Consider the following 12703-nt stretch of genomic DNA (forward strand, 5'->3'; position numbering starts at 1 on the left):
TTTGTGTTCGGCGGAGCTCCTTATCCAGCTCAATGTTAAGGGGCGGGGGCATGGAGCACATCACAGGTTTTAAGATCAGGGCCTGCAACATCCCTAAGACGCACTTTTTAAACATCCAAGCTGATGAAGAGCTCTGGAGAACTCAAAAGCTGGCACACTATTTCCTGCCACTTCTTTGTTAGTCCTAATAAAAAGCGTAACATGGGCTTGGAGTTTGCTTTAGATCAATAGGGCTACCTCCAACCTAGAAAAAAGAAGAGCAAGAGATTGCAATGTATCTCTCCAGTGACAGATACAAACTAGCTCGAAACTGGTAACTGAACAAAGCAATTCTTCAGTGAGAGTGAATTCTCAACAGACAGGATAAGAGGTAAGGTTTCCCTTGGGCTGTTTTAGTTCTGGTCTGTTATGGCAATAAGATATGGGGGGAAATACATTCAAGACTGGCTCTACTCTCCGACACTGAAACTTATTTAACTGAAAGCGGTCTCTCTCTCTCTCTCTCTCTCTCTCTAGTCTTCTAGAAATACACTTTTAACTGATGTTTTGGAAAGCTCAACATTGATGTAAAATGTAATCACTCAACGGGCTAGTGAAAAAAAGCAGATAATGTCAGTCAGGCCGGCTGCTTCTCTCTCTCTCTGCTTTTTAAACCACCACCCACCTATCCGAAAACTTCAAGCCCCTCTTCCCCCTCCCCCTTTTATTACTCAACATTATCACCCCATCCTCTGTTTCCCATTTATTGCCCAAACTTGCTTCAATCCAAGATTGTAAAATATACACAGAGATAAGTATGCACAACAGAACAGCCCTTGGGAGATTTTGGAGCGCGAAGAATAAATAAATGAAGGAGTAGAGGAGGAGAGACTAAAACCCTTGTTTAAAAAGCTAAGAATGCAAATACCACTTGGGTAACAGGACAAAACTTTCTTTTAACTCTGGAACTCTGGGTTTTTTTCTCCCTTGGGTATTGCTTTTTATATGCTGCTGCTACCAACTTAATTTATTAATTTGTGTCCAGCTTTTAACATTTTGCTTCGGGCTTACTGTACTTATTGAACTGCTCTTATTCTCTTTTATCGATCGGTACGGTTTTAGTCTGTACGCTGTTTTGAAAACTCTGTTGAAAACATGCTACATAAAAGCTTATTTGTTAAGTAATAATAGTAATATAACACCTACAGAACTGCAAAAGATGGCGTTACTTGGAACAGAGTACATTTTACACCGATACCTGGCTGATACTTAGGGTCTCTGGTGGAAACTTGTATCAGCTCAGCAAAGCCAACCAATGATAACATGTGATCTTTATTATTGTGTTGTGTGAAATTTGAATAACAACAACAACAACAACATTCAGTTTATATGCTGCCCTTCAGGTGAACTTAATGCTCACTCAGAGTGGTTTACAAAATATGTTATAATTATCCCCACAACAATCACCCTGTGAGGTGGGTGGAGCTGAGAGAGCTTAGAGAGAGCTGTGACTGCCCCAAGGTCTCCCAGCTGGCTTCAAGTGGAGGAGTGGGGAATCAAACCCGGTTCTCCCAATTAGAGTCCCACTGCTCTGCTCTGATCATTGGAGAGGATGTGGGTGTACTGGCCGGCTGCACGGTCTAAAGGTTGTACTGTTTTGCCATTGCAGGGATAAGAGGGAGAGAAAACTAGTTTAGAGAAAATGGTACATGAGGAAAGTTGGAAAACATATTGTAGCCAGTGCATCCTGGTTCATCGTTCCGGACAAAATTCAAGATGTTGGTTTGGACCTTTAAAGCCCTTAGCGGACAGGGACTGGCATACTTACGGGACCGCCTCTCACCATATGTGCCCCGGAGAGTGCTGAGATCAGCCAGTAAATATCGACTGGTGGTCCCGGGCCCCAGGGAGGCGAGACTGGCCTCGACCAGAGCCAGGGCCTTTCCGGTCCGGGCCCCAACCTAGTGGAACTCTCTATCAAAGGATACACGGGCCCACCAGGATCTCTTATTGTTCTGGCGGGCCTGCAAGGCTGAGATGTTCCGCCAGGCAAACGGTTGAGGCTGGATCAGCAGTTATCCAGAAAGCCTCCCTGTCGGCCTCCTAGCAGGGGGGGTCATGTGATCATCTGCCCCATATGAGTTACCCCCTGATCGAAAAGGCCTGTTCCCCCTCTTTTTACCCACCCCTTTGTGTTTTACTGGCAGGGGTTGGTTGCAAGGCTGCGGTCTGGAGGTGTTGTCAACGGGAATTCCGCTGTTTTATTGACATTTTTAAAAGTAAATTATGTTTTATTGTTGTAACCCGCCTGCTTGCGGGGAGGGCAGGATAGAAGCCCGATAGATAGATAGATAGATAGATAGATAGATAGATAGATAGATAGATAGATAGATAGATAGATAGATAGATAGATAGATAGATAGATAGATAGATAGATAGATAGATAGATAGATAGATAGATAGATAGATAGATAGATAGATAGATAGAAACCCTAACCATGGGTTAGGAGACTGTGGCCCTTGATAGTGCTGAAGCCGCCCCAAAGTGTTGAGATCTGCCCATCGCACAGAATGCAAAGATGCGAAGAACAGCCCAAGCAAGACGATGCCCACGTACCTTGGGCGCACCCTGGTGCCCGATGATGGTGGGTTTGGGTCCAAGATCCTTCTTCTCCATGAAGCAAGGGGAGTAGATGGTGAGGGGGAGGAGGTAAAGCCCGATGACAACCGCAAAGTAGGCTGTGAACATCAACATTTGCGAACCTGGAAGGGAGGGAAAGCCAAGAAGAAAGAAGCAGTGAGGTGGCTGGCCCGAGAGATGGGGGAGCCCCCAAAGAGGAGGAGGAAGAAGGCGGCCAAATGTGTCCCCCTCCCTTCCACTGACCGGTTGCCACTCTTGCATTTTCTGGCTCCGGGCAGCCTTGATATTAATTGAACTGCGATGACAAACCCAGAAAAATGTAGCTCAATCTCACTTATGCAGAGAAATAGCAAGAAGGAATCTCTGCTATTGTGGCAAGGGAAAACTGGAGCCTGCGAATCCAAGGAGGCTTCCACATAGGATTTTGTGGTTTCCTCATTGCCGGTGCTGCTGCAGCAACGGGGCTTCCACAGGGTAGGTTTCCCTTGTCCCAGTCTCCCCAAAGTGGCCGCCCCACCCCTGGGCCACCAGGGCGTTTGCAATTTTTTAAAAAAAATAACTGGCTCTGGAATCTTTTTACATTGATATACTGGTGTAACGATAGGTGCAGCAAGTTCTCTGAATCCCCAGTTTTCGTTTAAACAAAGTAAGCTTCTAGTTCCTTCCTGTACAAAGATATGCCTTTCCCCTTATATCTCCACAAAGGAAGGGGCTAGAGACTAGTTTTTTTTAAAAAATGAAAGCTGAGAATTTAAGAGAACTTGCTACACTTATAGTTACAACAGACTATTGATACAACAATATTCTAGTCATACCATTTATGCAACCCAGAACTCTTAGAAGCAACATGAGAAAAATATTAATAAAAATAATTGATCAGCGTTACCCGCCCTTGATCCTACTCCTTTAGAAGCATCCATTAAAGAGCAAGATTCACATCCAGTGGCACCTTAATGCATTCTATTTCACGCAACACTCGCCCAAAAGACCTACAGACAGGGTATAGCAGGATTTGAGTCTAGCGGCACTGTAGAAACCAACAAGATTTTCAGCGTGCATCTGAAGAAGGGAGCTCTGATTCTCGAAAGCTTCCACTCTGAAAATCTTGTTGGTGCCACTGGATTCAAATCCTGCTGTTCTACTGCAGGCCAACACAACTATCTACCTAAGATAGGCCATAGAGACCAAAGCCTTCCCGTGTTTTCTGGTGCCTCCCCCTGTACAGGCATTCAGAGGATCATTTTCTTTGATCGTTGGAGACTGCATTTCATCCTCACGGAAAACAGCTACTGATTTTTCTCCATTAAATTTGTCTATTCCTCTTTCAAGGCTAATTAAAATAGTGGCCATCACTACATCCTGTCCCACAAGTTTGGTGTGACAGCCAGTCTGGTGTAGTGGTCAAGAGCGGCAGGACTCTAATCTGGAGAGCCAGGTCTGAATCCCTACTCCTCCGCTTGAAGCCAACTGGGTGATCTTGGGTCCGTCACAGCTCTCTCAGAGCTATCTCAGCCTCGCCCACCTCACCGGGTGATTGTTGTGGGGATAATAATAACACACTTTGTTAACCGCTCCGAATGGGCATTAAGTTGTCCTGAAGAGTGATATATAAATCAAATGTTGTTGTTATTGTTATTATAAGTTAACAAATGTTTGAGTGAAAAACCAACCCCCTCCTTTCATCCATATTGAATCTACAACCCCAACTTCACCAGGCGCCCATGAGTTCTTGTATTATGTGTCAGAGAAAGAGGACATTTTCTCTATGCCATGCATCGTTTCATAAATGCAGGAGATGCTAAAATTACATTTTCTTTCTTTTGTCCAGGTAAAAGCAAGCTTTGCCTTGACTGACGCAGGAAATGACGTGATCTATTGTCCACGTTCAAAGACAACAGCTCGTTGCCAAGACAGTGGAAATAGCTGAAATTATCCCTTTGTATCTGGGATCTCACTTAACCCCATGCCATTCTACAGAAATATAAAATGTATTACTCCCTTGTGCGCCTTTCGGAAAAGCACGGAAGCACATCTCTCGGCGAGATCTTTCAGGAAGCCGCGGCCTCTGCGACATCCCAGCTGCTTGTCCCGCGTGTCCGCAAAGCCACTTACTGACAGAACAATGCAAACTTTATCACGGAACCCGACTGGGGTGCAATTTACAGGAAGGCAAAAGGGTTCCTGCCCTTCGGGGTGAGCATTTAGCAACTGTTTCTAAAAGGTTACAAGGAACAGAGTTGGAATCTCACGTAGGGTTGCCAGCGCCAGGTTGGGAAAATCCTGGAGATTTGGGGGGGGGGGGGGTAGAGTCCGGCCAGTGCTCAGCAATGAAAAGAGCTCGTTGTAATGCACGACATTAGTACACTGTATGTAATGCACAATGAAAAGAGCTCGTTGTAATGACTACAGTAATGCACTACACATTGGTCTCCCATCCAAATTAACTAGGAACTCCAACTGGTGCAAAACGCTGTGACGCAACTGCGAGCGGGAGCATGAACATCACCCCCATTCTGCAGTCACTCCACTGGCTACCTACAGCTACCGTGCTCAGTTCAAAATATTTGTTATCATGTACAAAGATCTTCACGGCCTTGGTCCAGCATATCTATGGGGCTGCCTCCCCGCCTATGCTCCTCCACAGCGGCTTCGCTCATTGGAACAGGGTCTCTTGCAGGTGCCAGCCTGCACATGGGCAAAATTAACAGCAGCCCGTACACGGGCTTTCTCTGTGGTGGCTCCTAACTGGTGGAACAGCCTGCCTGAGATGGTCAGGAGAGCCCCCGTTCTCCTAGCTTTCCGCAAACGATGCAAAACCGAATTATTCAAAACGGCTTTTGTATTGTAGGGAGGGGAACTCAGATCCTTCACTAATAAGTTAAGAACCATAGACTTCACCACTATGTTGCCTTACGTACTACCTGTTGCCTGAAATATGTGCTCCTACGCGCTACCTGTGCTTCATGTTGTCTAATGTCAATCCTAGAATTGCTTATGCTCTGTTTCAGCATTTTTTTCAACTCTGTATTGGATTCTTACTAATGCTGTCTCTGTAAACTTGTGTTTACTTACCCTATGCCATTGTTTATGGAAACGTCCTTGAAATTCACTGTACTAACCTCACACCGTGTAATCTGCCTTGCGTCTCAGTGAGAAAGGCGGACTATAAATGACATAAATGAAATGTAGACAAGAGAAACCACGACTCACCAGCTCTTTCTGCTCTCGCAAACTGCCCAGATATCAACCACGACAGAGCGGTGACGGCCACCAGGGCCCCAATGTGCAGGAAGGGGGCCGTTGCCTGGGTGGGGGGAGGGAGGAAAGCAGGAAAAGCCGCTGTTAAAGAAGATATTTATTGCACGTGGCGTTGCAAGAGACAACACAAAACAGGGCAGAAATCAGAGGCAAGAAAAAGTAAAATTAAGAAGGGCCCGCAGAGGATATCAGTGTCCTGGCCTGGTTGATTTCACTTGGCCTTCCCTCCTTCCATTCAGTCTTTGTTGGGAGAAGGTAATTCTCTGTGCTGGCTGTGGTTGAATTGGCGCCATTTTCCCCAACATGGAAAGGCATCAGAGGGCTGCACATGCAAGCATTTAGTGCATGTATAGCACACTGATGGGGCAAACAAGGTCTCCCCCCCTTAGAAATCGAGACCCTATGATGCTTGAGAACTGAGCTTCCACAAGGGACTCACAGCTCTACCATCTGTCAATCACATAACATCTGGACTGAGTCTCAGACAGTAGAGAATTCGCACTCATCTACGCTCTAAAAGTAAGCTTCTTTGTAGGAGAAGTGAAGAAAATCCCAACTTCTAATTCAGTTGTCCTAGCCAAGGCAGATGCAGGGAATCATACAGGGATGCGGCAGGCAGGCTCATCTGTGAGTAGATACTTTGAGCATGAGTTACTGGAAATCTGGGACACTTTAATCAGTAAGGTGGAAGTACGAGCCCCTAATCTTCCCTGCGAGCCACAAGCCACTCTTCTCGACCAGTCATGGTGGCCCACAGGCCTGGCATTAATTCTGGTGGGGAGGGGTTGCTGGCACCCCCCCCCCCCCATGGCAGCTACTACTCTTAAAATCTGCAAGCCGAGAAACAGCTTTCAAATGATTAAAAACCAAAGTACAGGTAGGCCCCGTTCACGCAAGAAAAGCAACTCACAAAGACAGAGAGAGGCACAGAACATCGCCATGGCAACTCCGGCCTGCGGTATGAAGTGTGCCGTGATTTCAAAACGAAAACTTCATCACACAGCACAAAGGCAGCACGGGCAGTTGCGTAAGATGTGCCCTGGTGGGTCAGGCCAACCAGCTCACCAGGACGGCTTAGGGACGTTCACAGGTGACCCACACCTGGGAATCAGGGGTGCGTGGCCTCCAGGCAGATCCAGGCCTCCAGTTCAAATGGGTTAAGTCACCATCCTCCCTCTCAGTGAAAACCCTGGACCCCCAAAACTAGTTTTCAGAGAAAGAGGGCTAGAGAAGAAGGATCTCGAAAAGAGAATTCTCAGTACCCTCACCCAATCACAATTCACAGAATTCTTTGGAGGGATAAAACAGATAAAAAATATGTGAAATATATAGGAACACCCCCCCACACACACACACAAAAGCAGAGGGGTTCTGATTTGGGCTCTCATGGCTCATGAATGGCCATGAACCCATCAGTCACGTAGCCACTTAACCCGCCCCCCCTTTTTAAACTCATTTATGGCAGCATACATCCTGTAGCAACGAGTTCCACTGGTTGATAATGCACTATGTAACACCATGCTTCTTTTTTATCTTAAAACAAACAACAGCACTGCTTACTCATTTCAGGGAATTTATTTTTTAGAGTAATGCCCCCCCCCCGCGCGCACATGCACACACACGTATGCGCACTGATTTCCCAAGTGTTTGTGACTCTTAGAGAAGCTTCTATTATTTTTTTTAAAAAGTACTGAGATGTCCCCACCCCCGCCCAAGCTAGGCCACTTACCTGTAACGATATTATGACCATATCCCATTCATCATCCCAGAGCTGTGCTATCGAACACATCGTGATGACGGTCACTATAAGGGTAGTTACTAATCCGATCTGCACAAAAGAAGAAGGATTTTATATTTCTGCCACTCACCTCCCCGCCTCTCAACTCCTCCTGTAAGAGGCAAATAGCTCATCAGCTTTTGTGGATTTCAAGTTTTGGCTGAATCAGAACTCAGGACCGGAAGAAAGAGCTTAATTTATTGAAGCAACCGACTCTCTTGTCCGTCTCTTTGTATCCCTCCAAGGAGCTCAGGGCAGAATACACAGTTCTCCCGTCCTCCAGATTGCCCTCACAACGACCCACTGAGGTAGGTTGGGTCAAGAGAGACAGATGGCCCATAGTCACCTAGTGAGTTTCATAGCAGAGTGGGAATTTGAACCCAAGATTTTTCTGCTAGACCAGTCACTACTAGCTCTCCGCAGAGCAAAATCTGGATTGGCTCCCACTTCAGTCGAGCTTCCTGATTGGTGGCCATACCACTGAGTTAGGACCCCTCCCATCGGCAAAGCAGTGCCATTTGGAGAGCTCAGAATAAGACGAGAAAGCGAGAACCCGAACACAGGACCACCAGAGTGGAAATAATGGCAGCTCCCCACTTGGATTGTGGAACCCGGGTTGAGCGAGCAACAGCCACATGGAGTGATTTAAGATTCTCTCCACAAGGTGGCTGTACTGTATTCAGCGCTCTCCAATCTCTTATTTATATCCATCTACCACATCTTTGGGGGGAGATAACTATTTTATTCTTTGTCTCTTTTATGCGCCTTGATGGGGACCCAAAGCAGCGGGCGATGCGAACTAAAACACAAAAGACAGGCAAAATTGGAGCAAGAGTGAGTGAGAGTGTCAGCCGAGGATCTGGGAGATCCGGGTTCGAATCCCCACTCTGCCACGGAAGCTCATTGGGTGAACTTGGGCCCGTCACACAGTCTCAGCCTAACCTACTTTATAGGGTTGTTATGAGGATGTAAGGAGCAGGCCCCGTTCCACCTTATACAGAGTAAAACTTTGGTTCAGGCTTCATGCCCTGTAAGAAATCTTACCAGGCCTGTCTGTTGAGACAGGCACAGCCTTTGCTGACTAACTGCACCGGGGCTACTTTCTTGCTTTGAGAGTGTGACCTTGCAGAGGCCTGGAGCCTAGCTAGGGTCGCCAGCTCCAAGTTGGGAAATTCCTGGAGATCTGGGGGGTGAAACCTGGAGAAAGCGGGGTTTGGCGAGGGAAAGGCCCTCGGCATGGCATAATTTCATAGAGTCCACCCTCCAAAGTAGCCATTTTCTCCAGGTGAACTGATCTCTGTGGCCTGGAGACCAGTTGTAATTCCAGGAGATCTCCAGCCCCTACCTGGAGGCTGGCAACCCCAAGTCTAGTGTTGCTCCCAACTCTAGCCATCCTCCCTAAACTGTCTAACCGAGGTAAAGTCCAATTAAGTAACGAGCCCCGAATGGTTCTTTCAGTGGGCCGATGCCTCCACCACTTTGAAGAAGCCTCTCTGTTTCTAGGCCGTTGAACACGGCTAACTATCTCTCTGCACCACGCTAGACCAGTCTAGACCAACTCTCTGTTTCTAGGCCTAGAACACGGTTAACTATGGCCATTTCCACACTGCTTACCTTCCCTCGGAACGACCTGGAACATCGCACAAAAAACGTGGAAGATCGCATTTTCTCACACGAGATTTGCGCGACGTCATGCAAATCTCGTGCGAGAAAATGCAATCTTCCACGTTTTTTGCGCCATGTTCCGGGTCATTCTGAGGGAAGGTAAGCAGAGTGGAAACGGCCTATTTCTCTGCACCATGCTAGACCAGACTTGACCAACTCTCTGTTTCTAGGCCTAGAACACGGCTAACTATCTCTCTGCACCATGCTAGACCAGTCTTGACCAGCTATGCTACCTTGTAGCCACTGCCAGCTACCAGCTATGCAAAAAGAGAGCTCCTAGCTCCATGCCATCTCAAGGATGGTTACAGCAAGCTGGCATGGATGGACTTTGGTAAGAACAACCAGACATGGAACCAACTCAGAGAATGTTTAGCCAGCCAGCCAGCGAGTAGTATTTTAGCTAGCTAGATAGAAAAGAGTCCAGTAGCACCTTTAAGACTAACCAACTTTACTGTAGCATAAGCTTTTAAGAATCACGGTTCTCTTCATCAGACGAGGCTCATTTCGAGGGGGAACGCGCTGGAACACAGGTGTATCACTTTCCCATTCAGCAGCAGCCTGATCCTGACCATTTTCGGCCCCTTTTCGGTCATTTTCAGCCCCTTTTTGCCATTTTGGGCCCAATTTCAGCCCTGAATGGCCAGGATTGGGTCCAAAACAGCCAGGATAGGTGACGTCAGGGGGTGTGGTATATGCAAATCAGTTATGCTAATGACACACTTCCGCTGATGGCAAGGGGCGTGGCATATGCTAATGAGTTACGCTAATGAGTTTCTCAAGCTCTTTTTCTACGAAATGGCTAGTTAGTCTTAAAGGTGCTACTGGACTCTTTTCTATTTTGCTACTACAGACTAACGCAGCTAACTCCTCTGGATCTTAGCTAGCTAGAACAAAGATAGATTAGCAAACTGTTATTTGTTTTTGCCTTGCCTAAATGCTTTATGAGCAGTTCTTGCCTAGCACACGCTCCTATGTTCTTCTTCTAATAAATTCCTTCCCTATTTTACCGGCCTGTCTCCAGTGTTGCTTGCTAAGGAGGCACACACAGTCAAAAGAGAACCCACAAGCAAGGGTGCTTCAAACTAACGACGGGAACTCTTAGAGGCTCCTAGGGTCTGGTGCGGACAGGAGAACCGGCAGGGACGGGGGACGAGAGTCTCTGGGTCGATACAAAGGATAGATAAAAAGGAGAATGATGTACGTGGCTTTGGGTCTCCAATAGGGAGAAAGCAGAGTATAAATAAAGTAAATAAATGCAGAGAAGATCCGTCCCCTCCCTCTCTCTGCTAGTAGATTTTCCTGCCCGTTCTAGTTTATGACCCTCAAGCCAACAGCCTTTTGACTCACGGGCTGTGCTTGGGTCTTAAGAACCTGTAGGCAGAGGAGAAACTAATTCAGCCATATCTTCTTCAGCTACCGCTAGCCAGCTCGGTAATGGCTTTCCTACTACTGCCGAAAAGTTTAGGTCAGCAGACATGGTTGTCGCTTCAGTCTGATAACCCTAGGAGGAAGATTGGGCTGAGAGAAAGCACGACTAGCCCTGGTTCATCCTAAGGGACTTCATGGCTGAGTGGAGGACTCGAACTCACATTCCCCAATCATAGTTTGGCACTCTAACCACTATACCACGCCTGCTCTTCTCGACCGTGTAGTGGTTTTCCTATATCGTGGGGGAACTAACCTTGTGGATCCAGTGTAGGTTCAACTGCTGTCCCACTGCTATGTGACATAGTGCTAAAATCTGGAAACAAAACAAGCAAAACAATTATTTAAAAGGTATCAGAGAGAGGAAAGTCAATTCGACCAGCGATGGCACACAGGAAATGACATCAGAGGAAGCAGGAGTGAAAATGCTGCGACCCTTTGCTTTGGCTAGCCTGGGAATGTTTTCACAAATACGATCAAGCCTGACATCATCTGATCACTAGCAAGACATAGAATCAACTACCTTCTCCGGTTCTTCTCAAATGTGTGCTATTTAGGGGTACACTGCCTCTGAATATGGACGCTCCTCTCCACTCTCATTGTTCAGGGCAACGGATAATCCCGCTCTGAACAAAGCAAGAGTTTTTCCAAGTGACAGATGTCTCTGTGGTGTTTCTGAATCAGTTGGGTTTGCCAAAGTTTATGAAGAAAATCCTCGATGTATGCTCTCCTCCATGGAGGCTTTCGGGGGAAGGGCGCAGGGAAGTTTGAAAAGTGTGCAGGGACAATGAAAGTAGCTGATTATGTGGCCGAGAGGACACACCCAGGAGAGAAAGCATTGCTGATAATTTGAAAGCCACATCTTTACAGGGAGTGTCAATTCATAGAGTCACAATCATAGGGTTGGAAGGTACGTCCATGGTCATCTAGTCCAACCCCCTGCACAATGCAGGAAATTCACAACTACCTCCACACCCCCACCCTCAGTGACCCCTGTCCCATGCCCAGAAGATGGCAGAACACCTCCAGGATCCCTAGCCAAACTGGCCTGGGGAAAAACTGCTACTTGGCCCCCAAAGTGGCAATTGGCATTACCCTAGTTATAGATCCAGAGGAGTTAGCCATGTTAGTCTGTAAAATCAAAAAGAGTCCAGTAGCACCTTTAAGACTAACCAATTTTATTGTAGCATAAGCTTTCGAGAATCAAGTTCTCTTTGTTAGATGCATGGTTTAAGCCTCTGCTTAAAAAGAAGGAGAGCCCACCACCTCCTGAGGAAGCCTGTTCCACTTTCCCCAAAAATCACATTTGTTTAGATCCAGCTATTGATTCCTCTCACTCTCTTTCATTTCTCTTTGATTTCTTTTTGCAGTTTTCTGACACACCTCTATGCAGTGTTTTGTGACTTCAGCCTTCGCAGGCATTTTTTTTTTTATGTTACACACCACAGGGGTGTTGTAGCAGAAGGGCAAGAAAGACTGGGAAGTCCTCTCCCGCCACTGAAAAATTGCAAAGCAAAATCACGACATTTCGCACAACCTCCTTTCCTTCCCCTCCCCTCTCCCAATTTCTCAACGGATCAAAACAGAATTGATTTGAAAACAGGCCCCAAATTCCTAAAAAGAGGGAAAGGAACAGATTGTTCGATTTCAGGGAGAAAAGCAGGTAAAGAGGAATGAAGAGAATTCTTTTTAACAACGCTTCCTAAAAAGGACCGGCGATAAAGGAATTGCTAGCTGCAGTATCGAAGTGGAATAAAATCCACTCTGGCTCTATGGCAACCACAAGTCCAGTCAAACTTCGGAGGCTTCCCTCGTGGTCCCCAACACAGCCCTGATCCAAAAGACTCGCACTCCCGTTTATTACACATGTTGGATGCCTTCTCACTTGTACACCGAGATGCAGCCAAAGGGCTCTTTTGATGCCCCTTTGCCCCACTGCAAAAAAGGAACAGAAGTGC

At 46.7% G+C, this 12703-nt stretch overlaps 1 protein-coding gene across 4 annotated transcripts in view; it reads right to left on the reverse strand.

The window, feature by feature from the left end:
• Positions 1–12703, reverse strand: part of GDPD5 (glycerophosphodiester phosphodiesterase domain containing 5) — a 182477-nt gene that overhangs the window by 40458 nt on the left and 129316 nt on the right. For all 4 annotated transcript variants that reach the window (XM_054974901.1, XM_054974903.1, XM_054974904.1 and 1 more), the window contains exons 5-8: positions 11002–11061; positions 7608–7706; positions 5831–5924; positions 2597–2742 (exon numbers count right to left, since the gene is read on the reverse strand). In XM_054974901.1, coding sequence (XP_054830876.1) covers positions 2597–2742; positions 5831–5924; positions 7608–7706; positions 11002–11061 — 399 coding nt within the window. The remainder of the gene's footprint in view (positions 1–2596; positions 2743–5830; positions 5925–7607; positions 7707–11001; positions 11062–12703) is intronic.

Source organism: Eublepharis macularius, chromosome 3 (assembly GCF_028583425.1).
Source record: "Eublepharis macularius isolate TG4126 chromosome 3, MPM_Emac_v1.0, whole genome shotgun sequence".
In the NCBI taxonomy this organism is placed as follows: Eukaryota; Metazoa; Chordata; class Lepidosauria; order Squamata; family Eublepharidae; genus Eublepharis; species Eublepharis macularius.